Raw genomic sequence first — 23964 nt, 5'->3', positions numbered from 1 at the left:
TGAGATGCTTCTTACAGAGCCACTCCTTAGATGCCCTGGCTGTGTGTTTCGGGTCGTTGTCATGCTGGAAGACCCAGCCACGACCCATCTTCAATGCTCTTACTGAGGGAAGGAGGTTGTTGGCCAAGATCTCGCGATACATGGCCCCATCCATCCTCCCCTCAATACGGTGCAGTCGTCTTGTCCCCTTTGCAGAAAAGCATCCCAAAAGAATGATGTTTCCACCTCCATGCTTCACGGTTGGGATGGTGTTCTTGGGGTTGTACTCATCCTTCTTCTTCCTCCAAACACGGCGAGTGGAGTTTAGACCAAAAAGCTCTATTTTTGTCTTATCAGACCACATGACCTTCTCCCATTCCTCCTCTGGATCATCCAGATGGTCATTGGTAAACTTCAGACGGGCCTGGACATGCGCTGGCTTGAGCAGAGGGACCTTGCATGCGCTGCAGGATTTTAATCCATGACGGCGTAGTGTGTTACTAATGGTTTTCTTTGAGACTGTGGTCCCAGCTCTCTTCAGGTCATTGACCAGGTCCTGCCGTGTAGTTCTGGGCTGATCCCTCACCTTCCTCATGATCATTGATACCCCACGAGGTGAGATCTTGCATGGCGCCCCAGACTGAGGGTGATTGACCGTCATCTTGAACTTCTTCCATTTTCTAATAATTGCGCCAACAGTTGTTGCCTTCTCACCAAGCTGATTGCCTATTGTCCTGTAGCCCATCCCAGCCTTGTGCAGGTCTACAATTTTATCCCTGATGTCCTTACACAGCTCTCTGGTCTTGGCCATTGTGGAGAGGTTGGAGTCTGTTTTGATTGAGTGTGTGGACAGGTGTCTTTTATACAGGTAACGAGTTCAAACAGGTGCAGTTAATACAGGTAATGAGTGGAGAACAGGAGGGCTTCTTAAAGAAAAACTAACAGGTCTGTGAGAGCCGGAATTCTTACTGGTTGGTAGGTGATCAAATACTTATGTTATGCAATAAAATGCAAATTAATTACTTAAAAATCATACAATGTGATTTTCTGGATTTTTTTAGATTCTGTCTCTCACAGTTGAAGTGTACCTATGATAAAAATTACAAACCTCTACATGCTTTGTAAGTAGGAAAACCTGCAAAATCGGCAGTGTATCAAATACTTGTTCTCCCCACTGTACATGTGCAGGTGGAAAAAACAGGCCTTAGATTAAATTCCTGCCTAATTGGTAGCCTACATAAAAAGTAACGCAGTATTGCTTTGAGCAGAGCTCTCAAACTCATACAGACTGTGTATTAATTAAGCATTCTGTTTTTTATGCTGACCTCCGTGGCCTTAATTAGTCCAGTAGTATTATCTTCTATAATTGCTTATTTGAACATAATTGAGTTTCAGTACTATTATTGAATTGACATTATCACTCCCCCTTTTTCCCTCCAGAGCCTTCAGGACTGCATGAGACATCACAGTAGCATAGTTGAGATGGGGCAACTATGGGTGAGTCTGGCAATTGTGCTGTGCAATGTTTTTGTCGAGGGGTGCTTGAATAGGTTGATGACATTTTGGGCGAAGAAATTCAATGTCAGATTACTTAAAATGGGGAAACTTCCCTTGCTTTAATTTTTACGTTTAGTTAAAAATGCAGATGTTTTGAAAACCTATTTTCAAACATCTTCTTTTCCCCCTCATACAGTAATTGTACTTCCTGTGCAGCCAGAGTTAATCTCTGTCTGCTGCAGTTAGAGATTCTCCAGTACTTTTGTATACTTTTTAGCCAGTAGTTCTGAAAGTAGCACCCACGAGCCAAAAGTGGTCCCCGAGATTTGCGTACTAAATCACATATGTGCAGATATGTGCACCATGTCATTGCTCTCTCGCTCTGCTGTGTGGTTCTTGCTGGCTGTCACTCAAATGGCGAGGGGCTGAATCTCATTGGCTTGAACCCTAATTGTTAGGGGCTGGCCCACGTGGGGGGAAATGTAGGGAAAATGGCATAGCCCAGCTTCCAGAAAACAGTTGCTTTCAAACTAGGGATTTCATGGCTAATTGAGGCAGTATTTAAGACAGTAATTCTGTTAATAGATTATGCATGTATGAACTACACATTGACACATCCAGCCCAAAGTGTGAGATTTAAAAAATACTTACTAGTCGCCAAAGTACCGGAGAATGTTTTTAAGAGAGGAGTGGGTAGAAAGGAAAGGCTTTTTCTTGCCATCTTCAAATAAAGCCAAGCTTAATGTTTGTTGCAGCAAAGAGTAATGCTTGTTGCTTGCTCTTTTTCCAGGGCAACCTTCATGACAAATATGGACAGCTGGTGGCTCTGTACTCTAAGCTCCTCTGCACAAAGATGGAGTTTCACATGAAGGTAAGAGCACCCTCTACAGTGTTAGGGGACGGCATGTTTTACCGTGATGGGATATTGGCTAATCTTACCATTTTATGCATTGCATTGCGACAAGTGCTTTCACAAAATGCCACTTAGTTGAACAAACAATGTATGTCATTTGAATTGATATGATTAGATATGAGATCATTTGATATTTCTAATGTTGTCCCATCCTTGAAAAATATTGTTCAAGAATTGTTGGCTCACTTTTGCCATCCTTTTGTCTTCCATGCAGCATTCTGAAATCCGATCCAACCTAGAGGTGACAGATGAGGTTCTGGAGCGTGTTGCAGGAACAGACGTCAATAATGTGTGAGTGTGTTCTCCTCCCTCTCCAGTCTCCACACATCCCTGGCACTCTTGACTGTGCACTCCCTCTCCTGTAATTGAGTTATCAGAATATCATACAGAGACATCACACAAATGCGTATACATTTGATTGGCATAACTCAAGGGAAGTCAATTATTGATATAAAATACAAATGTCATACTCTCTGATTCAAAGGACGCTATCATACCATTTAGTTGGAGAACTGTGGGGACTGGGGAGCGAGCCTGCTGCTCTTTCCTTTCTTAAGGAAGCCATTAGCATTGTGTTACTAAGGGCGGTATCGACTTCCCTCCTGTAGGTTCCAGCTCACTGTGAAAGTGTTTGATTACCTGGATGCAGAGTTGAGGCTAGCTGAGACAGGTGAGAATCCCCCGCTTCTCTCCTACTTACCTACCTACCTCCACCTCTCAAAGGATGGGTAACCTGAGCTACAGGGCAGTGGTCTGTTTCCATCAACTGTTTGTGTTTCGGAAATGGAATAGGGACTGGATAGAAGCCAGTTAAATATAGACTTGTGAGCACACACTTGTGCTGCTGTTGAGGGAGTGACTTAATCGCCCAAAATGACTACACTTTATCAAGGGATGTTTACCTTGTGTAAATTAAACACATTTCTAAACCACCTGTTTAATATGATTAGGGCCCTCATATGTCATTTCACCAAATCCATATGAATAGGTTCTAAATGTTTGCAATTAGAGGACATTCATTGTGTTTCTTCTGATTGGCAGTAATGGCATCATGCCCTGTAGGATGTTGTCACAGCCTGTCATCCTGAACAACCATAAACAAACCCTGCAACTGTAAACAACCCTGCCTGCCTGCCTGACTTACTAACTGGGCATCTTGCATCTTGTACTCGGGAAACATGGGAGCTCCTAACTGCCTTCTTCTTTCTACCCACACTAGTGCTAGATCTGCTGAGAACTGTTTTCCACCCACTCATAGTGGGTGATTCATGAATGTGTGAGCCATTGTCTCAGTGTTGTATTTCTGAACCAGTGACAGAGAAAGGTGTTTCACCCAGGCAAGCTATCGATACCAAATCCTGCCAATTGAGGCCATGTGTTTCTTTATTGTGTGGATGTGTTATGTTAGTTTTTTCTACATTGGTGTGTTTCTGTGATCTGCAGTGATCCGGCAGCTCAACACGTCCATTGCCATCTCTACCACAACGTCAGGCCAGTGTCGTCTGTCCCCCCTCATCCAGGTCATCCAGGACTGCAGTCACCTCTACCACTTCACCGTCAAGCTGCTTTTCAAGCTGCATGCCTGTACGTTGGACCTCTTATGCATCTTTAAAGTGGAACTGACAGCATTTTAGCAACATTTAAATCTTATTAAAATCTGTTGATAATCACCCCCAGGAAGAATAACACCTTTTTAGTTTTTTTTTACATTTTTTGACAAGCGAGCACTTAGATATGGTCATTTTCACGTTTTCATAAATTCATAGAATGTTTGGGAATGTCGTATTGTAAGGCATTATTGACAATTCTATAGCAATATAGAGTGGGAAAGTGGCTGTGCGTTTGGACAATTAATAGACACTGCAGTAAATAAAACCAAATAAAAACATCTGTCCTGTCCAGGACCCGAGTCTAAGCAGACCAGTGCGCCATAGCAAATCCGAGCTACAGTAGGCCTATATGCAAATAATCAATTTGCCACACAGGCCTGCCATAATTCACTTTGACCTGGACCTTGTGTTTACAGGCAGTAGCAACAGCATGACATTAGATCATTAGAACGCATTTGCCAAAAGCCATAAAATACACCTGAATGGATTTCTGCAAATATGTAAATACCACGGGAGTCCTCTGACATTTGGGAACATCACAATCCTATCGATGAAACAACCATGCAAAGGTAGGCTCTCTCTCCCTCAGTTGCCCATGCACATCAAAAACAACTAGATCAACAACTAATGCTAGCCAGAGTGAGATGAGCTAAAATCTAATGAGGGAACATTAGATAAACTTTCAAACTTTTTCATCTAGTTGGCTGTCAAAATTGCACTGATAAACGCTGGGGAACAGTAGCTTGCTCGTCCTTCTGCAGCTTGCCTGCCAATGCATTCTTGTCCCAACCAGGGGTGAAAGTACATTACATTTCTTACCCGTACCGGACACCCAACTGCGCGCACGCATTTTTTTTTTTATACTACAAAATGTACAGGTAGCCTACTCTGCTGACACACGGATCAATAAAAACAATTTCTGATCCATATAATTGGCCTACGAAAAGGGGAGACACAAATACAATATGACGGCCATCTAACCTGGAGGAGGAAATTATTGTCCAAAAACAAACAAAAGTGGCTATGACCCAATGATAAAGACAGTGAATATGCACACTCACCGGGGAAATGGCCGATGTTCTCCGCTTGTGCCAATAAGAAAGGCTACTGTTAGCTCAATGAAGTAAAGCATTTTGGTATCTAAAATACAGACTGGAGTCATCTCTTTACATCAATAGCCATTTGCTTTCCGAACAGTTTTTCCGCGATTTGTATTTTTAAATATTGCGATATGCCTGGCTGGGTCTCTCTGCTTTACACTGACAGTCGCAACAAAACAAACATCTGTTTAGTATTTGCAGCGCGTGCCGCCAAATTGCGGGCCCTTCGGACAGTAGGCTATGCGATTTAAAACAATCCACAGCTTTAAAAAAAAAAGAATATTTAATTATCCTCTGTGGCCAAATCATGCTTTCTGGTGTAGTAGCCTATTTTGAATGATTTTATTTATGTATAGACAGGAAGGAGTAAGCTAATTAGGCTATTTAATTTTGGCAATTTAATTAAATTAAATTTACTTTAGAGAAAGCTTAAATACCCTTAGCCTTATGGACATGCCGTCTATACCTTTTTAATGTGGCATAAACACAACCAGTCATGATGTTTTCATCTGATTGTCAAACAATCACTTAACAAAAAAGCGCTCCTGTAGGCTACCTGCGCACATTCGTCCACTCACAAAATAATTTCAGCATCCAAACCCCAACAGTGCACTGTGCACCCGCAATTTGATGAATGGAAAGAGACATCTGTTACAAAACACCTACGTGCATTGTAATGACATTCTGCGATTGTCATTAGGCCTTGTCATTAGGCCTTGTCATTAGGCCTTGTCATTAGGCCTACACTCGTAGCCTGAATTGGTGTGTCCACTGTTGTCCACGCGCGCCTCGGGTCTCGGCCACTCATCTCCGCCTTGACAAAATGTACAGTGCCTTGCAAAAGTATTCAACCCCCTTGGCATTTTTCCTATTTTGTTGCATTACAACCTGTCATTTAAATGGATTTATATTTGGATTTCATGTAATGGACATACACAAAATAGTCCGAATTGGTGAAGTGAAATTAAAAAAATAACTTGTTAAAATTTTTTCTAAAGAATAAATAACGGAAAAGTGGTGCGTGCATATGTATTCACCCCCTTTGCTATGAAGCCCCTAAATAAGATCTGGTGCAACCAATTACCTTCAGAAGTCACATAATTAGTTAAATAAAGTCCACCTGTGTGCAAGTGTCACATGATCTGTCACATGATCTCAGTGTATATATACACCTGTTCTGAAAGGCCCCAGAGTCTGCAACACCACTAAGCAAGGGGCACCACCAAGCAAGCGGCACCATGAAGACCAAGGAGCTCTCCAAACAGGTCAGGGACAAAGTTGTGGAGAAGTACAGATCAGGGTTGGGTTATAAAAAGATATCTGAAACTTTGAACATCCCACCGAGCACCATTAAATCCATTATTAAAAAATGGAAAGAATATGGCACCACAACAAACCTGCCGAGAGAGGGCCGCCCACCAAAACTCACAGACCAGGCAAGGAGGGCATTAATCAGAGAGGCAACAAAGAGACCAAAGATAACCCTGAAGGAGCTGCAAAGCTCCACAGCGGAGATTGGAGTATCTGTCCATAGGACCACTTTAAGCCGTACACTCCACAGAGCTGGGCTTTACAGGAATAGGCTTTGTCGTGCCCTCTTCACGACTGTCTTGGTGTGTTTGGACACCAAGGAACTTTAGCTCTCAACCTGTTCCACTACAGCCCCGTCGATGAGTATAGCTGTAGCCAACAAAAAAAAGTTGGCCACTCCTTCAGTGACATGAAGTCCTCCCAGCAGCTAGCTAGCTAACGTTAGGCTGCATGTCTTTAGCTTGCTAAATAAATTAACTGAAACAGTGCATCCCGATTGGGTGGCGGCAGCAAACAATGTACCAGGCCAGCTCTGATTTCACAACTGATATCAATATTTTCTGGTGGGACTACCAAGAAATGTATTGGTGAATTATTATATTAATCATGCATTTAACTGCATCCATCTATTCTGACAAAAATGCCTCACTGTGCATCATGGTATTTTGAGTCAAATATAACCTATTTTTACAATCTCTTTTATTAAGTTGGTTTTGAAGCATAGACTGGGAATTTGATATTTTTGACTGATATTATGATTGTCTGTTTGTTTCATATCGGCAAAGTAGTTAAAATGCCTGTCAGTTCCACTTTAACTTAACTGCTTGATTATATTTTTCAACATGTACTGTAACATCAATGAGAGGAAAATAACTGGAGATCACAAATCAGTATGTTTGTTGTGATATCATGCAAATTATGCTTAATAGTAGTTTAGTATTTCTACTTGCTGCAAACTATGCTTTGGTGACTTGATTACAAAAAACTTATTTCAAAGTCTTTTTAGTGACTGTCTCTTGCATGTCCTGGATTTCAGGTCTCCCAGCAGACACCTTGCAAGGACACCGTGATCGTTTTCATGACCAGTTCCACAGGTAAGTCACCCAGGGCCTCAGGCTGTTATTAAATGAGGGCGTTAGGGAAGAAAAGGAGGGAGGGAGGGAGCCTCGGAAAGTGAAAAAGGGTTGAATCTGAACAGTGGACCAGGTGACATGTTAATGTTATCGACCTGCACAACGATCAGCCCAGAAAGATGGCAGAGAGGAAGCTTGATGTGTTAGTGCCTCTGGATAGTGGGTACCTTGGAATACTAAGATGACCAACTAATTTCTCTTCAGATCAATGAAGTGTATTCTATTGCATTCTGTCCTATACACATATATGAAACAATACAGTTTAGAAAATGTTATATTCTTGTTTTGGAGGCATCATTCAGATCAGTGGTTGAAATATTGTGCCTTGCCTTACAGCCTCAAGACCTTCTTCAACAAAGCCAGAGACATGTTGTACTTCAAGAGACTCATCCAGATCCCCAAGCTGCCAGAAGTGAGAGCATAGACAGACATAGTAGGGGAAAGATACTGTATTGGGACGCAACCACACTTCCTAGATAATGTATCCATCTGTGTTTACAGTCCTCTGTCTTATTTGTGTGTGTTCATCCCCAGTCCCCTCCTAACTTCCTGCACGCGGCCTCCCTGGCCAAGCATGCGAGGCCGGTGGTGGTCATCCCAGACGAGGATGAGCCCGAGCAGCAGGATGATGACGACGATGATGACCCTGAACCGCTTATCAATGTCAGCGATGTCACCATGCCCAGCATGATGGTGCCACAGGTACGACTCATGGGTCACAAGGTCATGATCTCCGAGGTTACAGCTATGGCCCCTTGGATATGCATGTCTTAATAATAAAGGTATCACTAATTTGGGCTATAGATTGTATAAACATTAATGCGTCTTTGACTTTTCTTTTAGCGGTTTGACATTTTTGATCAGACCTTCGGACCCGCCAATGGTGGTTTTGATGACAGGTTAGTCATTGTCATTTTTTTAGCATTTGTTGTGCTTGAAAATAAATGGTATGTAAACTGAGGTGCGTTCAACAAGGGAAATGGTTAGCTAACATATTTGTTTTGTGTTAGCCGCGACCATTCGCTAACGTTAGCGGAAGTCTGAGAAAGTAGTGTGTGGCGAACGTAAGTGTCTGTTTCGGGTCTTAACTGCCACTACAGATAATAATGTGGCCATGTAGGCTTTCCATTACATGTAGTAGGAATAGCAAAGTAATTTGCAGTTTGATTATTGCCACCAAAATCCACGGTAATCCTTACAAAAAGTAGCTGTTTGGTGTTTCACCGTAACATTTTGGAAAGTTCATTCAAATTATTCATCTGAAATTGTTACTAAGTAACATGTTTGCTGCAAACAGAACCCTTGTAGAACTCCCCTGGTGATTTTAAAAAAAACAGACATATGTTCGGGTATTTTCTTGTGAGTGTGCCAGTGTGTATGTATGCTAACGGTTAGTGACTATGTCTTCTGGTCTACAGGGATATCCAAATTGAGAACCTCCAGCAGGACTTGGAGTTATTGAGGGCAGATCTGGAAAGGGTCAAGGGAGAGGTTAGTAGACATGAGTTTTAACTCTTTAAAAAATATTTTACAGTTGCTGTACACATTTGTTGATTAAATGCTTGTCATAACTAGTCGCAATAATAAATTACCTGACGAAGAGCCATGTTGGATCGAAACATTGTCAATAAAGGTGGTAAATTGGGAGCATATTCAGTCTTTAGCCCAGCACCTATGTTTTTTAAGGATGTGCGTATGACCACAAACATTTCTATTGTTCCTCTTTGTAATAATACTACACTGAACAAAAATATAAACGCAACATGTGAATTGTTGGTCCAATGTTTCATGAGCTGAAATAAAATATCCCAGAAATGTTCCATATGCATAAAAAGCTTATTTTTATCAGATGTTATGCACAAATTGTTTACATCCCTGTTAGTGAGCATTTCTCCTTTGCCAAGATAATTCATCCACCTGACAGGTGTGGCATATCAAGAAACGGATTAAACGGCATGATCATTACACAGGTGCACCTTGTGCTGGGGACAATAAAAGGCCACAAATGTGCCGTTTTGTCACAAAACACAATGCCACAGATGTCTCAAGTTTTGCGGGAGCGTACAACTGGCATGCTGACTGCAGGAATGTCCGCCAGAGCTGCTGCCAGAGAATTTAATGTTCATTTCTCTACCATAAGCCACGTCCAACGTTATTTTAGAGAATTTGGCAGTGCGTCAGACCACGTGTAACCACGTCAGCCCATGACGTCCACATCTGGCTTCTTCACCTGCGGGATCGTCTGAGACCAGCCACCCGGGCAGCTGATGAAACTGTGGGTTTGCACATATGAAGATGTGCTCTTCACGGATTAATCCTGGTTTCAACTGTACCGGGCAGATGGCAGACAGCGTGTATGGTGTTGTGTGGGCCAGATGGCAGAGAGCGTATGGGGTCGTGCGTGCCAGCGGTTTGCTGATGTCAACATTGTTAAGAGTGCACCATGGTGGCGGCGGGGTTGTGGTATGGGCAGGCGTAAGCTACGGACAACGAACACAATTGCGTTTTAATCGATGGCAATTTTGAATGCGCAGATATACCGTGACGAGCTCTTGAGGCCCATTGTCATGCCATTAATCCGCCGCCATCACCTCATGTTTCAGCATGATAATGCACGGCCCCATGTTGTAAGGATCTGTACACAATTCCTGGAAGCTGAAGATGTCCCAGTTGTTCCATGGCCTGCATACTCACCAGATATGTCACCCATTGAGCATGTTTGGGATGCTCTGGATCGACGTGTACGACAGCGTGTTCCAGTTCCCGACAATATCCAGCAACTTTGCACAGCCATTGAAGAGGAGTGGGACAACATTCGAGAGGCCACAATCAACAGCCTGATCAACTCTATGCGAAGGAGATGTCGCGCTGCTTGAGGCAAATGGTGGTCACACCAGATACTGACTGGTTTTCTAAACCACACCCCTACTTTTTTTTTTTTAAGGTATCTGTGACCAACAGATGCATATCTGTATTCCCAGTTATTTGAAATCCATAGATTAGGGCCTAATGAATTTATTTAAATTGACTGATTTCCTTATGAACTGTAACTCAGTAAAATCGTTTAAATTGTTGCATGTTGCGTTTATATTTTTGTTCAGTATATTTAAATGTTAATTATGCTTGTTAACAATGTATAACAAAGTTGTGACAGTGGTGGACATTGTTAATGTGTAAAGGGGAAAGGAATTTATGTAATGTGTTAGGTGGATGCAAAGACTGACCTTGACATGTGGAATGTGGCAGCTAGTCTCAGAATGGGAAATTATGTCTGTCTGTGGTCAGAGAAGGCCAGAAGGTGTGCCTGGGGGAGATATACATTTACCGTTGACCCTGGTTTCTGCACATGGCTGGCTCCTTATGTTGCCTGTTTCACTACTCAGCATTTGTATATTTTTAGGTTACAGTAGTTAACTATGATGCTATTACTTTTAATTGTGATATTGAATCAATCCATCCTAACCCAACATTGAAACATTTCAGAATGTTTTTGTACCACTCAACACTCTTGTTTCCCCTATCTGGGGCTCTCATCCACTAGTGCCATATCATGGTGTCCTGTGGTGGTACTTGATAATCTATCCAGGGGAGGTTTACTATGGTGACTGACTGTCTGCTTGCCTGCTCTCTCCTCCTGCAGGCCCAGCGCTACGTCACGCAGCTCAAGTCCCAGATTAACAGTCTTGAGGCGGAGCTGGAGGAGCAACGGGTGCAGAAACAGCACGCCCTGGTGGAGAATGAACAGCTGCGCATGGAGCTGGAGGCCACGCGGCGCCGCAACGCTGAACATGAGAGCGTGCAGGCCACCTTCGGAGAGGCAGAGAGTAAGAGGCCACTCACTAAGTCTGGCATACACGTTCAGTCACACTGTCTTGAACACGCATACTGACATCTCTCTTTCTTGTCTCTGACCCCCTCTGTACTGTCCAGCAAGAGCCCAGGCCACAGAGCAGCGCTACACCAAGCTGAAGGAGAAGCACACTGAGCTGGTGTCCAGCCATGCTGAACTGCTCAGGAAGGTACAGAACCTCACTTACCTCTGTTGTCATTCTGTGGTTTTCTCTTTGGTTGATTGGGTACATAAGTGCATAAGTAACGACTTGTAGACTCACCTGAGCACTATTTGTCTGTCTAATGTTAATAGTATGTTTGACAAAGTGTGCATGTGATATTTTGCTGGCAGAGTGCAGACACAGTGAAGATGCTGTCGGCAACACAGCAGACCCAGGAAGAGGTGGTGAGGACCAAGCAGCAGCTTGCTTTCGAGGTGGAGCGCATCAAACTGGACGCTGACATGAAGGTTACTGTTATTCTGAGTATTGGCAATAGTGATCCAGTACCGTTAATGTTATATTTCAGTACTGTATTAGCCATTTATCAAAATGACTGAATATTATTTATTCTTGTTTTAGCTTGAGGAGCAGAAGTTTGAGATTAAGAAGCTTAAAAGGGATTTTGAGGAGAAGAGGGCTGAGGTGGAACATGTCAAAGGCACTCTGCAGCACAACGAGAAGGTGTGTGTGCTGATGATGCAGTAAATATTGAATAAAGAAAGTGGATTCCCTCGCCTATGTAATGGCATAGGTGACTCATCTGATTCACCCTCATACAAAATAATTGCCCCACTTTCCTCTCATGTAAATCATAATTAGCTGAAAAGCCCATAGGAACCTGCACTGTGTGTGAGTGAGGAAATGAGTGTAATAACATATGAAAGTCTCACAAACATCAGAAAAGGCTTTTCCTCACAAAAGTTAATGTACCTATTGTTATGTGATCTCCCTCTTTCTGTCTCTTCTCTCCATCACCCCCTCTCTCCTCCCTCTCTCTCCTCCCTCAATCACTCCCTCTCTCCTCTCTCCATCACTCCCTCTCTCCTCCCTCCACGCTCCCTCTCTCCTCCCTCCCTCGCTCTCCTCCCTCCACGCTCCCTCTCTCCTCCCTCCCTCGCTCTTCCCTCCCTCGCTCTCCTCCCTCATCACTCCCTCTCTCCTCCCTCGCTCTCCACGCTCCCTCTCTCCTCCCTCGCTCTCCTCCCTCCATCACTCCCGCTCTCCTCCCTCGCTCTCCTCCATCACTCCCTCTCCTCCCTCGCTCTCCTCCCTCCATCACTCCCTCTCTTCTCCCTCGCTCTCCTCCCTCCATCATTCCCTCTCTCCTCCCTTGCTCTCCTCCCTCCATCATTCCCTCTCTCCTCCCTCCATCACCCTCTCTCCCAGGTGGGGGAACAGCTGACCAGCTCCATGTTGGCGCTGCAGGCGGAGAAAGAGCGCCTGATGCGCTCTGCGAGTGAGAAGGAGGTCGAGCTGTCATTCCTGAGCCAGGCTGCACAGCTGCAGCAGTCTACTCTGCAGCAGGAGAGAGAGCGGAGCACCAGGGAGATGGGAGAGCTGCAGGGCAAGCTGCAGGAGAAGGTAAGTCAGGACAGCACAGAGCAGTGACTAGTTCAGTCCGCTACGTTGTCATGTCTATATCATTTGCTGATAGCTGAAGAGAAAATAGACATGTAAAAGCTCCACCGCTGGTCAAATCCCCCGTTACTCAGACTGTGCATTGCAAAGTGACAGGTTTTCTTGAGTCAGTTAACTATTTGGCTGTCTGTGCACAATATAAGATAAACCATTAGTATGTCTGTGCCATCTATTTTTCCCTGTGACTGTGTATGACTGTGTCTCATTGCATCTTTGCAGTCTAGACGTGAGGTGCAGTTGCAGCAGAAGCTGCTGGATGAGCAGTTCTCCCTGCTGCAGGGAACGGTCTCTGAGGCTGAGAGCATCATCCAGGACGCTGTGGCCAAGCTGGACGACCCCCTGCACATCCGCTGCACCAGCTCCCCAGGTTAAAATAAGTGAACAGGCTCACAGAGAGGGTGCTTAGAGATCCTTAGCTAGTAGTGGTGTTCATGTCACTTAAAATAGAAAGTGAGAGATCCATTCAGTTATCTCAGTTTATATCTACTCATCCAGTATATTTACTCATCATTCCATTGATTATTTTTGGATCTAGAAAAATAATGCATTTCAAACTTTTCCTTTGTCTCTCCACCACCACAGATTACCTGGTCAGTCGGGCAGAGGCCACTTTGGGCTCCATTGATAAATTGAAAAAAGGTCACTCGGACTACCTGACGAACATGGGAGGTGAGTTGCTCATTACTCGGTACTCAGTGTTTTTGATATACTGTAGTAGTCTTTAGTAGTCTTTGAGCAACCACAGTGATAGTCATGAGTGACAGAGCTGGGCTGTGTTGGAATTGGCAGTGATACCTTCTCTCTCTCTCCTCTGTGGTCGTGTTTCTGTTTTCTAGATGCTGGTGGGCTGCTGAGGGCCCTGACCCACTTCTCCCACCTGGCTGCTGACACCATAATCAACGGGAGTGCCACAGCACACTTGGCTCCCACCGACCACTCTGACCGTAAGAACATTCTTCTCTTGAAATAGAATGGATTACTGTTTGAAACAGAAATCTTGTTGTATCTTACTGGGATTTTACTGGATGAGATATTGAATCCATTTGGTATGTGATTACAGTGTCACAGAGTGTGTATCTTGCACTTTTGCACTCTGCAGGTCTGACAGAGAATTGCAGGGGCTGTGCCACTCAGAGTCTGCAGTTCCTGAAGGATCTCAAGTCCAAGGCCTCCCTTCAGAGGGCAGACCCGGCCTCCATTCGCATAGTGGTCCAAAAGATCCTGAGGCTGGGGGAGGTGAGGGGCTACTGGGCAGTCTTCTCCATTTCTCTCTTCTTTTCCTACTTCTTAATCTCATCTCCTCTTCCAATGTTTAGGAGCTGCGACCTAAAGGCATGGATGTGCGACAGGATGAGTTGGGAGATCTGGTGGACAAGGAGATGGCAACCACGTCAGCAGCCATTGAGGAGGCAGTGCGCAGAATCGATGTGAGGATTACAACCATATAGACTCTAGAGCACCGTACTGTAGCGAGGCATGCCACATAAAGCTCAACCCTATGTTTTACTATGTGGGTAAGTAATTCTGTATCTAGACATCTCTCATTTGCCATCTTTCTGTATCTAAAGGAAATGATGAACCAGGCCCGAATGGACACCTCGGGGGTCAAACTCGAGGTCAATGAGAGGTCAGTAGTAGATGTGTGACTTACACTGTTTATGCATTCCTCCCCTTTAACTCACCATGATATTACTCCTTGTTTCATAGAATCCTCTACAGCTGCACAGACCTGATGAAGGTAAAATGACTGGCCTTGTACTTCATGTTTCGATTGACTTACACAAAAGGTCTGATCGACATCCTAATAATGCAGCATTTATTTATAGATTGTTTTATTTTATTTTTTTGCATTCCCTCCTATACCCTCCTTTCCTCTATCCCACTCTGTCTATCAGGCCATCCACCTGCTGGTCCTGACATCCACCGACCTACAGAAGGAGATTGTTGAGGGCGGAAGGGTGAGTCTTGACATATAGAATTATTAAATTTAATGTTGGAAAATGTTGTACTGTAAATCCATCCTATCATTAGCTGAAAGATGAACGTCCTGACCACTGCTGGACTTGATGTTCTCTCTCTAGGGTGCAGCCACTATTAAGGAATTCTACGCCAGGAACTCCCGTTGGACTGAGGGACTCATCTCTGCCTCCAAAGCTGTGGGATGGGGAGCCACACAGATGGTGTAAGTGCATTATCATGAGGGTCGTCTCAGCTTGTTATCCTAGTGTGGTTATTGTGTGTGATACAGAAATGTCACATGTTAGAGGATGGGGATGATGATGTGATGTTTGCTTGGTTTCTCCCACAGTGAGTCTGCTGATAAGGTGGTGCTGCACACTGGCAAATATGAGGAGCTCATCGTCTGCTCCCACGAGATCGCTGCCAGCACGGCACAGCTGGTCGCATCCTCAAAGGTGAGAAACAACACTCAGTGCTCCCTTTCCCCTTACCAATCTCTGTTTATTTTCCTCTATCCCTCATACAGTGGGGGAAAAAAGTATTTAGTCAGCCACCAATTGTGCAAGTTCTCCCACTTAAAAAGATGAGAGAGGCCTGTAATTTTCATCATAGGTACACGTCAACTATGACAGACAAAATGAGAACAAAAAATACAGAAAATCATATTGTAGGATTTTTAATGAATTTATTTGCAAATTATGGTGGAAAATAAGTATTTGGTCAATAACAAAAGTTTCTCAATACTTTGTTATATACCCTTTGTTGGCAATGACACAGGTCAAACGTTTTCTGTAAGTCTTCACAAGGTTTTCACACACTGTTCTGGTATTTTGGCCCATTCCTCCATGCAGATCTCCTCTAGAGCAGTGATGTTTTGGGGCTGTCACTGGGCAACACGGACTTTCAACTCCCCTCCAAAGATTTTCTATGGGGTTGAGATCTGGAGACTGGCTAGGCCACTCCAGGACCTTGAAATGCTTCTTACGAAGCCACTCCTTCGTTGCCCGGGCGGTGTGTTTGGGATCATTGTCATGCTGAAAGACCCAGCCACGTTTCATCTTCAAAGCCCTTGCTGATGGAAGGAGGTTTTCACTCAAAATCTCACGATACATGGCCCCATTCATTCTTTCCTTTACACGGATCAGTCGTCCTGGTCCCTTTGCAGAAAAACAGCCCCAAAGCATGATGTTTCCACCCCCATGCTTCACAGTAGGTATGGTGTTCTTTGGATGCAACTCAGCATTCTTTGTCCTCCAAACACGACGAGTTGAGTTTTTACCAAAAAGTTCTATTTTGGTTTCATCTGACCATATGACATTCTCCCAATCCTCTTCTGGATCATCCAAATGCACTCTAGCAAACTTCAGACGGGCCTGGACATGTACTGGCTTAAGCAGGGGGACACGTCTGGCACTGCAGGATTTGAGTCCATGGCGGCATAGTGTGTTACTGATGGTAGGCTTTGTTACTTTGGTCCCAGCTCTCTGCAGGTCATTCACTAGGTCCCCCTGTGTGGTTCTGGGATTTTTGCTCACCGTTCTTGTGATCATTTTGACCCCACGGGGTGAGATCTTGCGTGGAGCCCCAGATCGAGGGAGATTATCAGTGGTCTTGTATGTCTTCCATTTCCTAATAATTGCTCCCACAGTTGATTTCTTCAAACCAAGCTGCTTACCTATTGCAGATTCAGTCTTCCCAGCCTGGTGCAGGTCTACAATTTTGTTTCTGGTGTCCTTTGACAGCTCTTTGGTCTTGGCCATAGTGGAGTTTGGAGTGTGACTGTTTGAGGTTGTGGACAGGTGTCTTTTATACTGATAACAAGTTCAAACAGGTGCCATTAATACAGGTAACGAGTGGAGGACAGAGGAGCCTCTTAAAGAAGAAGTTACAGGTCTGTGAGAGCCAAAAATCTTGCTTGTTTGTAGGTGACCAAATACTTATTTTCCACCATAATTTGCAAATAAATTCATTAAAAATCCTACAATGTGATTTTCTGAAGAAAAAAAATCTCAATTTGTCTGTCATAGTTGACGTGTACCTATGATGAAAATTACAGGCCTCTCTCATATTTTTAAGTGGGAGAACTTGCACAATTGGTGGCTGACTAAATACTTTTTTTCCCTCAGGGTTCCATTTTAGCTCCTGTGTTGTTGTTAATTTTTATTAATGACTTGGAAAATGGGCTGCAACCAGACAAGTTCCATCAGTATGCAGATGACACGGTCATCTATTAAAAAGATCCTTCTCTGGTTCATGCTGTTGAAGAGTTCCAGACTGCCTTTCAGTCACTGCAGACCTCCCTATATGGTCTCAAACTGGTCTTGAATGCACAAGAAACGAAATTCATGACCTTTGCCAGAGCTCGCTCTCAGCTAGAGAAGGTTAGCATTTTCACATCTGGAGGCACATCCATTGAAAAAGTGTAATCCTACAAATACCTAGGTATATGGTTGGACGACAAACTGTCCTTCAAAATTCATATGCATTATCTTGTGAGGAAGATGAAACTGAAATTGGTTTTTTATTTACGTAATAAGGCTTGCTTCCCATTCGAGGCTAGAAAGAAGCTTGTTCAAGCCACTTTTCTTTCTGTAATTGTTTATGGTGAATTTTTGTATATATGCATGCAGCATCTTCTGTGTTACAGAGACTTGACCCTGTTTATAATGCATCTTTACGCTTTGTTACAAATGCTAAGTCACTCACCCACCATTGCACCTTGTACCAAATGGTGGGATGGACCTCGCTTAATATGCGCAGACAGCTACATTGGTTCATTTACAAAGCCATTCTGGGTAAACTCCCTCTCTACATCTGTAGCCTACCAACCTTTACCACTAACAGTTAACAGGCGCAATCTACTAGGTGGTTGCTACTTAATGCACCAGAGGCATAGAATAGTCTACAATCAATGCGTCACCTAGATGTATTAGTGTCCCTCAATGAGTTTAAAACTCTGATGCAAGACTCTGTTCAGGAGGAGTGTAAATGTTTCCTGTAGGATGGCTCGTGTTGTTGTTGTGCTTATTGTATTTTATTTTTATTTTGTAATGTTGTATTGACTGCCAGGTCTCCCTTGCAAAAGAGTCTGTCTCAATGGGCTTTTCCTGGTTAAATAGTCTGCTAAATTACTAAAATGTAAATGTAAATAATAAGAACAATATACAGTACCAGTCAAAAGTTTGGACACACCTACTCATTCAAGTTTTTTATTTTATTGTATTTTTTACATTGTAGAATAATATTGAAGACATCAAAACTATGAAATAACACATGGAATCATGTAGTAACCAAAAAGGTGTTAAACAAATCAAAATATATTTTATATTTGAGATTCAGAAAATAGCCACCCTTTGCCTTGATGACAGCTTTGCACACTCTTGGCATTCTCTCAACCAGCTTCATGAGGTAGTCACCTGGAATGCATTTCAATTAACAGGTGTGCCTTGTTAAAAGTTAATTTGTGGAATTTCTTTCCTTCTTAATGTGTTTGACCCAATCAGTTGTGTTTTGACAAGGTAGAGGGGGGAATACAGAAGATAGCCCTATTTCGTAAAAGACCAAGTCCATATTATGGCAAGAACAGCTCAAATAAGCAAAGAGAAACGACAGTCCATCATTACTTTAAGACATGAAGGTCAGTCAATATGGGAAAGTTCAAGAACTTTGAACGTTTCTTCAAATGCAGTCGCAAAAACCATCAAGCGCTACGATGAAACTGCCTCTCATGAGGACCGCCACAGGAATGGAAGACCCAGAGTTACCTCTGCTGCAGAGGATAAGTTCATTAGAGTTACCAGCCTCAGAAATTGCAGCCCAAATAAATGCTTCACAGAGTTCAAGTCACAGACACATCTCAACATCAACTGTTCGGAGGGGACTGTGTGAATCCGGCCTTCATGGTCGAATTGCTGCAAAGAAACCACTACTAAAGGACACCAATAAGAAGAAGAGACCTGCTTGGGCCAAGAAACACGAGCAATGGACATTAGACCGGTGGAAATGTGTCCTTTGGTCTGGAGTCCAAATGTGAGATTTTTGGTTCCAACCGCTGTGTCTTTGTGAGACGCGGTGTGGGTGAACGGATGATCTCCGCGTGTGTAGTTCCCACCGTAAAGCATGAAGGAGGAGGTGTTATGGTATGGGGGTGCTTTGCTGGTGACAGTGTCTGTGATTTTATTTTTTATTATCTATTTTACCAAGAAGGAGAGTGATAGACTGCTGCATCAGATGACCTGGCCTCCACAATCCCCCGACCTCAACCCAATTGAGATGGTTTGGGATGAGTCGGACGGCAGAGTGAAGGAAAAGCAACCAACAAGTGCTCAGCATATGTGGGAACTCCTTCAAGACTGTTGGAAAAGCATTCCAGGTGAAGCTGGTTGAGAGAATGCCAAGAGTGCAAAGCTGTCGTCAAGGCAAAGGGTGGCTATTTGAAGAATCTCAAATATAAAATATATTTTGATTTGTTTAACACTTTTTTGGTTACTACATGATTCCATATGTGTTATTTCATAGTTTTGATGTCTTCACTATTATTCTACAATGTAGAAAATAGTCAAAATAAAGAAGAACCCTTGAATGAGTAGGAGTGTCCAACCGTTTTACTGGTACTGTATATCAAAGCACAATAATGTTATATTTAGTTTCGTAGAAATTGTTTACCTTCTGTAAGTTTAAGAAATATTGCCTTGTAATTCTGTTACCAAAAACACACATCTTTAAGATATTTTCTAATTTCTCTCCCTCATGAGGAAGGAGGATAATTAAAGTTCACATAAGTAACAAGTAATGGTAGACCTACCAATTAGTTAGTAGTTTTGATGTCTTCACTATTATTCTACAATGTAAAAAATAGTAAAAATAAAGAAAAACCCTTGAATGAGTAGGTGTGTCCAAACTTTTGACTGGTACTGTATATATTCAAGTTGTGTCCCTATCACTATTTTTCTCACCCTCCCTCTCTCCTTCTCTGTGTTTAGGTAAAAGCAGACCGCAACAGTACGAAACTGACAGCTCTCCAGCAGGCTTCTCGCCATGTGAACGAGATGGCAGCCAACGTGGTGGCCTCCACCAAGACGGGCCAGGAGCACCTGGAGGACAAGGGTTAGTGTGTGTATGTGTGTGTCCAACCAAACAGAAGATGTGAATACCCTCAGGCCGTTATGAGTCATATGGCTGTGTTTGATGTTTGTCTTTCTCTTACTTCTGCAGATACCATGGACTTCTCTGGAATGTCTCTCATCAAACTAAAAATGGAGGAAATTGAGTCACAGGTGAGTCCCAGGGCCTGTGTGTGTTTTTGTGTGTCTGTCTGTTTGAGCCTGTCTCTATACATGTGTTTCTGTGTGGTTGTAACCCTCCTCTACTGTATGTATGTCTCAGGTGAAGGTGTTGGAGCTGGAGAATCAGCTGGGTAATGAGCGTCTGCGTCTGGGAGAGCTCAGGAAGAAGCACTATGATATAGCAGGTGTTCCAGCAGCAGACCTCTCAGAGGGCAACGGCCTGGCCCCCTCACCTGCCGCTGTTGCACCCTCCTCACCCAAACCCTCCAAGCCTAGTGTCATGATGAAACCTGCCTTGGCTCAGAAACCCAACTTACCACCTAAAAACATGGTAAGAGACATAATGGCTGGATTTGTGTTCATGTTTAGGGTAGTACTTACTGAAAAAACTGCCACATGAAAAATGTTGTGCTAACTCTTATGCTGCATCATTAAAAGTCAATTATTGTTTCAAATATGTGTGTTTCAGTTCAGGTAAACTGCTGCAAGCTAGATAAGGACATCTCCATGGTGGATGATCGGGTTGATCTGAGACAGACAGCCATCGTATGAAGTGAACACAGGGTCCTTTTGAGCTGCCTTCAACCGGACAATCCGCTGTTCCAAACCCAACCTTGCCTCTCTCCCGCTTTCTTTTGCCAAACTGGAACTTGTGCTCCCCTCTTCTTCAGCCTGATTTTATCTCTCGGTGCTTACTGCCTGTGGAGGAGACACGCTCTATCCTTCTTTTATAGATAAACCATAATGTGCCACCAAGGCGGTATTCTTTGTTTTTGTGGACCATAATGGTATCAAGAACTGAAAGGGAAAATGTTTTATGAAATTATGCAAATCGTTTTTTAATGCAACAATGCCATTTTGTGTCTGATCTTTTTACTTTAAGCTACTTTTAAAAGACTGTTGTGCATATCATTGTATTAGTATGGACAGGATCACTTTAACATCATAAAATGACAGCAAAGTATTGAATTAGGCCATATCTGGGACAGCCTCTTGGTGCACATTGTTTGGGAGCCTTTTTGTGGAGTGCGTCCCTGTATTTTTTGTTATTTTTCTATGTTGGTTGCTGTGTGAGAAAGGAGGGAGACATTGGCACACAGATCATGCAGAAAATGACTTTTTCACACATTGAGTCCCTATTAGATGCCTCAGCATTAGTTCCAGGGTGTCATTCCCGCTACTTCCCTAGCTTGACCCTATATGTAAGTGGGACTGTAATCTCGTGCTCACCCCTTTCCATATCACTACATGCATGATCATCAGTAAAACCAGGGGGTGAGAATGTTTAGAGAAAGATCTCCCAACCCTGTTTAGGTTACAGCATTTGATTATAGATTTGACCAATTACCCCCAGTTCCAAGAACCGCTCTATCAGTAGCCATACACATGGACAAAAGTACAATTTATGTATTTGTATTTATATACAATAGGAAATTCACTCAATAGGGACTTAATCTGCACATCACAAATTATTCTTTGCCCCCTAGACACTGAATGTCTCTCACACTGGGTATGTAAAACTGGCTAAGTAATCACAGGACATTGGTTAAAAATGTTGTCACACAAAGGGAATCTCTGTACTTGACAATTAAACATTTTCACCTTTAAAAGGGACTTTTCTGCTACTTTCCCAGGCTGAAAAGGGACTGGGGATATAATGTGAGTGGGTGATGGCACAAGGGGTCTGTACAGTATATACAGTATGTGGAACTCTTCTTTTGCTTCAAGGAGCTTAAAATGCTTACTTTTCTGTTCTCTGTATTAAACATGTATTTTATATATTCAAATCTAGTAATATATTTTAGTAAAGATTGCTGTTACAGTGGTTCCTCCTTATACATGTCAAATAAACAAATGTTAATAGGTGTATGTTTGTGCCTCTATATTTTGGACACAATAGTTATCATGAGCAGGTTTTTTTTTAAAACCCTTTACACTTGTGGTAATTGACCTGTATGGATAGGGCAAAATTGAAATGTTTCTTACAGAAGAAATATGAAAAGTATGTCACTTTACCCCTACCTACATGTACATATTACCTCAACTAACCTGTACCCCTGCACATTGACTCGGTACCGGTACCCCCTGTATATAGCCTCTTTATTGTTACTTTTTATTTTCTTAACTGCATTGTTGGTTAAGGGCTTGTAAGTAAGTATTACACGGTAAGGTCTACACCTGTTGTATTCTGCTCATGTGACAAATACAATTGTATTTGGTAGCAATTGAAAGGGAACATTTTGGAGAAAATAGGAAAATGATTAGTCCAAAGGTGAGGCCACAACAGTTCACCTGACACAAGACTGAATCCAAACATTACACTGTTGATTTTGTGCATTTTACATTTACTGTACTTTTCGCCGCATTTGTTGATAACGAAATCGGAAAATACTCTGGATACATTCAGTAACATGATAAGAATATTGCTGGAAAGTGTGGGGTAGGTGCAACATGAGACAAAATATTACAAGGGTTTGAGTGAGTGGACTAACTGGTGTCTCCAAGTGGCCATACACCTCTCCAAAGTGTGCACAGTTCCTAAGTAATTTCAATGCACTTTTATGACTGAAAGAAGAGTCTTCAACATTAGCTAGGTTTCCATCCAATTTGCGACAGATTTTCATGCGAATATTCAAAAAATATATATTTTGCGCATTTTCCCACCAGAGATGTTTCAATCAAATTGACTTTTTGTGGATAAACATTTAATGTCTCCATCAGCCAAGTCGTGACTTTTTTCATGCCTCAGGTAATTCATCCTCATGAAATGGTTGGATGGAAACATGGTTTATAAGGTGCTTTTTTGAGCTCTCCTAGCTGTGCCTTTGAGGAACTGGAGCAAGCACACTTGTTTTGTTTGGAACACAACCCTGCATCCCCACCATCGTACAATTACTGATGTAATTAATTTGTAAGCCAGCTGCCAACATGACTAGCTAAATTATAAAATACGATATAAAGGTGTTAGGCTTTCACAATGCAATTCAGGGAAAGGAGTCATGAGTGCATTCAGGTGCGTGTGCCGTGACAAATTTTCTTCACAATAGACACAAAGTCACTACATAACACAACACTAAACAATATATTAATTGCACTATAACCGTGACAAACGGTGCCCACAAATTGTTAGGGCCTACACTTTTTCTTTATTTTTACTATTTTTTACATTGTAGAATAATAGTGAAGACATCAAAACTATGAAATAACACATGGAAACATGTAGTAACCAAAAAAGTGTTAAACAAATCAAAATACATTTTATATTTGAGATTCTTCAAATAGCCACCCTTTGCCTTGATGACAGTGTTGTGACAAGGTAGGGGGGTATACAGAAGATAGCCCTATTTGGCAAAAGACCAAGTCCATATTATGGCAAGAACAGCTCAAATAAGCAAAGAGAAACGACAGTCCATCATTACTTTAAGACATGAAGGTCAGTCAATATGGGACATTTCAAGAACTTTGAACGTTTCTTCAAGTGCAGTCGCAAAAACCATCAAGCGCTACGATGAAACTGGCTCTCATGAGGACCGCCACAGGAATGGAAGACCCAGAGTTACCTCTGCTGCAGAGGATAAGTTCATTAGAGTTACCAGCCTCAGAAATTGCAGCCCAAATAAATGTTTCACAGAGTTCAAGTAACAGACACATCTCAACATCAACTGTTCAGAGGGGACTGTGTGAATCAGGCCTTCATGGTCGAATT

At 42.8% G+C, this 23964-nt stretch overlaps 1 protein-coding gene across 2 annotated transcripts in view; it reads left to right on the top strand.

Moving 5' to 3' along the window:
* The window catches only part of LOC121584872 (huntingtin-interacting protein 1-related protein), a 40331-nt gene extending 18216 nt beyond the window's left edge, over positions 1-22115 (top strand). The window contains exons 4-32 of one of the 2 annotated variants that reach the window (XM_041901061.2): positions 1420-1476; positions 2267-2347; positions 2604-2680; positions 2998-3059; positions 3833-3973; positions 7447-7504; positions 7880-7955; positions 8078-8245; positions 8387-8442; positions 8962-9034; positions 11184-11367; positions 11474-11562; positions 11727-11843; positions 11956-12057; positions 12763-12957; positions 13234-13381; positions 13597-13683; positions 13851-13958; positions 14114-14250; positions 14331-14441; positions 14583-14641; positions 14722-14752; positions 14910-14972; positions 15096-15196; positions 15323-15428; positions 19956-20079; positions 20188-20249; positions 20359-20589; positions 20728-22115. In XM_041901061.2, the coding sequence (XP_041756995.1) occupies positions 1420-1476; positions 2267-2347; positions 2604-2680; positions 2998-3059; positions 3833-3973; positions 7447-7504; positions 7880-7955; positions 8078-8245; positions 8387-8442; positions 8962-9034; positions 11184-11367; positions 11474-11562; positions 11727-11843; positions 11956-12057; positions 12763-12957; positions 13234-13381; positions 13597-13683; positions 13851-13958; positions 14114-14250; positions 14331-14441; positions 14583-14641; positions 14722-14752; positions 14910-14972; positions 15096-15196; positions 15323-15428; positions 19956-20079; positions 20188-20249; positions 20359-20589; positions 20728-20736 (2913 nt within the window). In that variant the 3' untranslated portion in view covers positions 20737-22115. The remainder of the gene's footprint in view (positions 1-1419; positions 1477-2266; positions 2348-2603; positions 2681-2997; positions 3060-3832; positions 3974-7446; positions 7505-7879; positions 7956-8077; positions 8246-8386; positions 8443-8961; positions 9035-11183; positions 11368-11473; positions 11563-11726; positions 11844-11955; positions 12058-12762; positions 12958-13233; positions 13382-13596; positions 13684-13850; positions 13959-14113; positions 14251-14330; positions 14442-14582; positions 14642-14721; positions 14753-14909; positions 14973-15095; positions 15197-15322; positions 15429-19955; positions 20080-20187; positions 20250-20358; positions 20590-20727) is intronic. The other variant, XM_041901062.2, reaches the window with a different exon arrangement.
* Positions 22116-23964: the final 1849 nt, after the last annotated feature.

This window comes from Coregonus clupeaformis, chromosome 16 (assembly GCF_020615455.1).
Source record: "Coregonus clupeaformis isolate EN_2021a chromosome 16, ASM2061545v1, whole genome shotgun sequence".
Taxonomy (NCBI): Eukaryota; Metazoa; Chordata; class Actinopteri; order Salmoniformes; family Salmonidae; genus Coregonus; species Coregonus clupeaformis.
The sequence above is the reverse complement of the archived record's forward strand: the minus strand, read 5'-3'. Positions and strand labels throughout refer to the sequence as shown.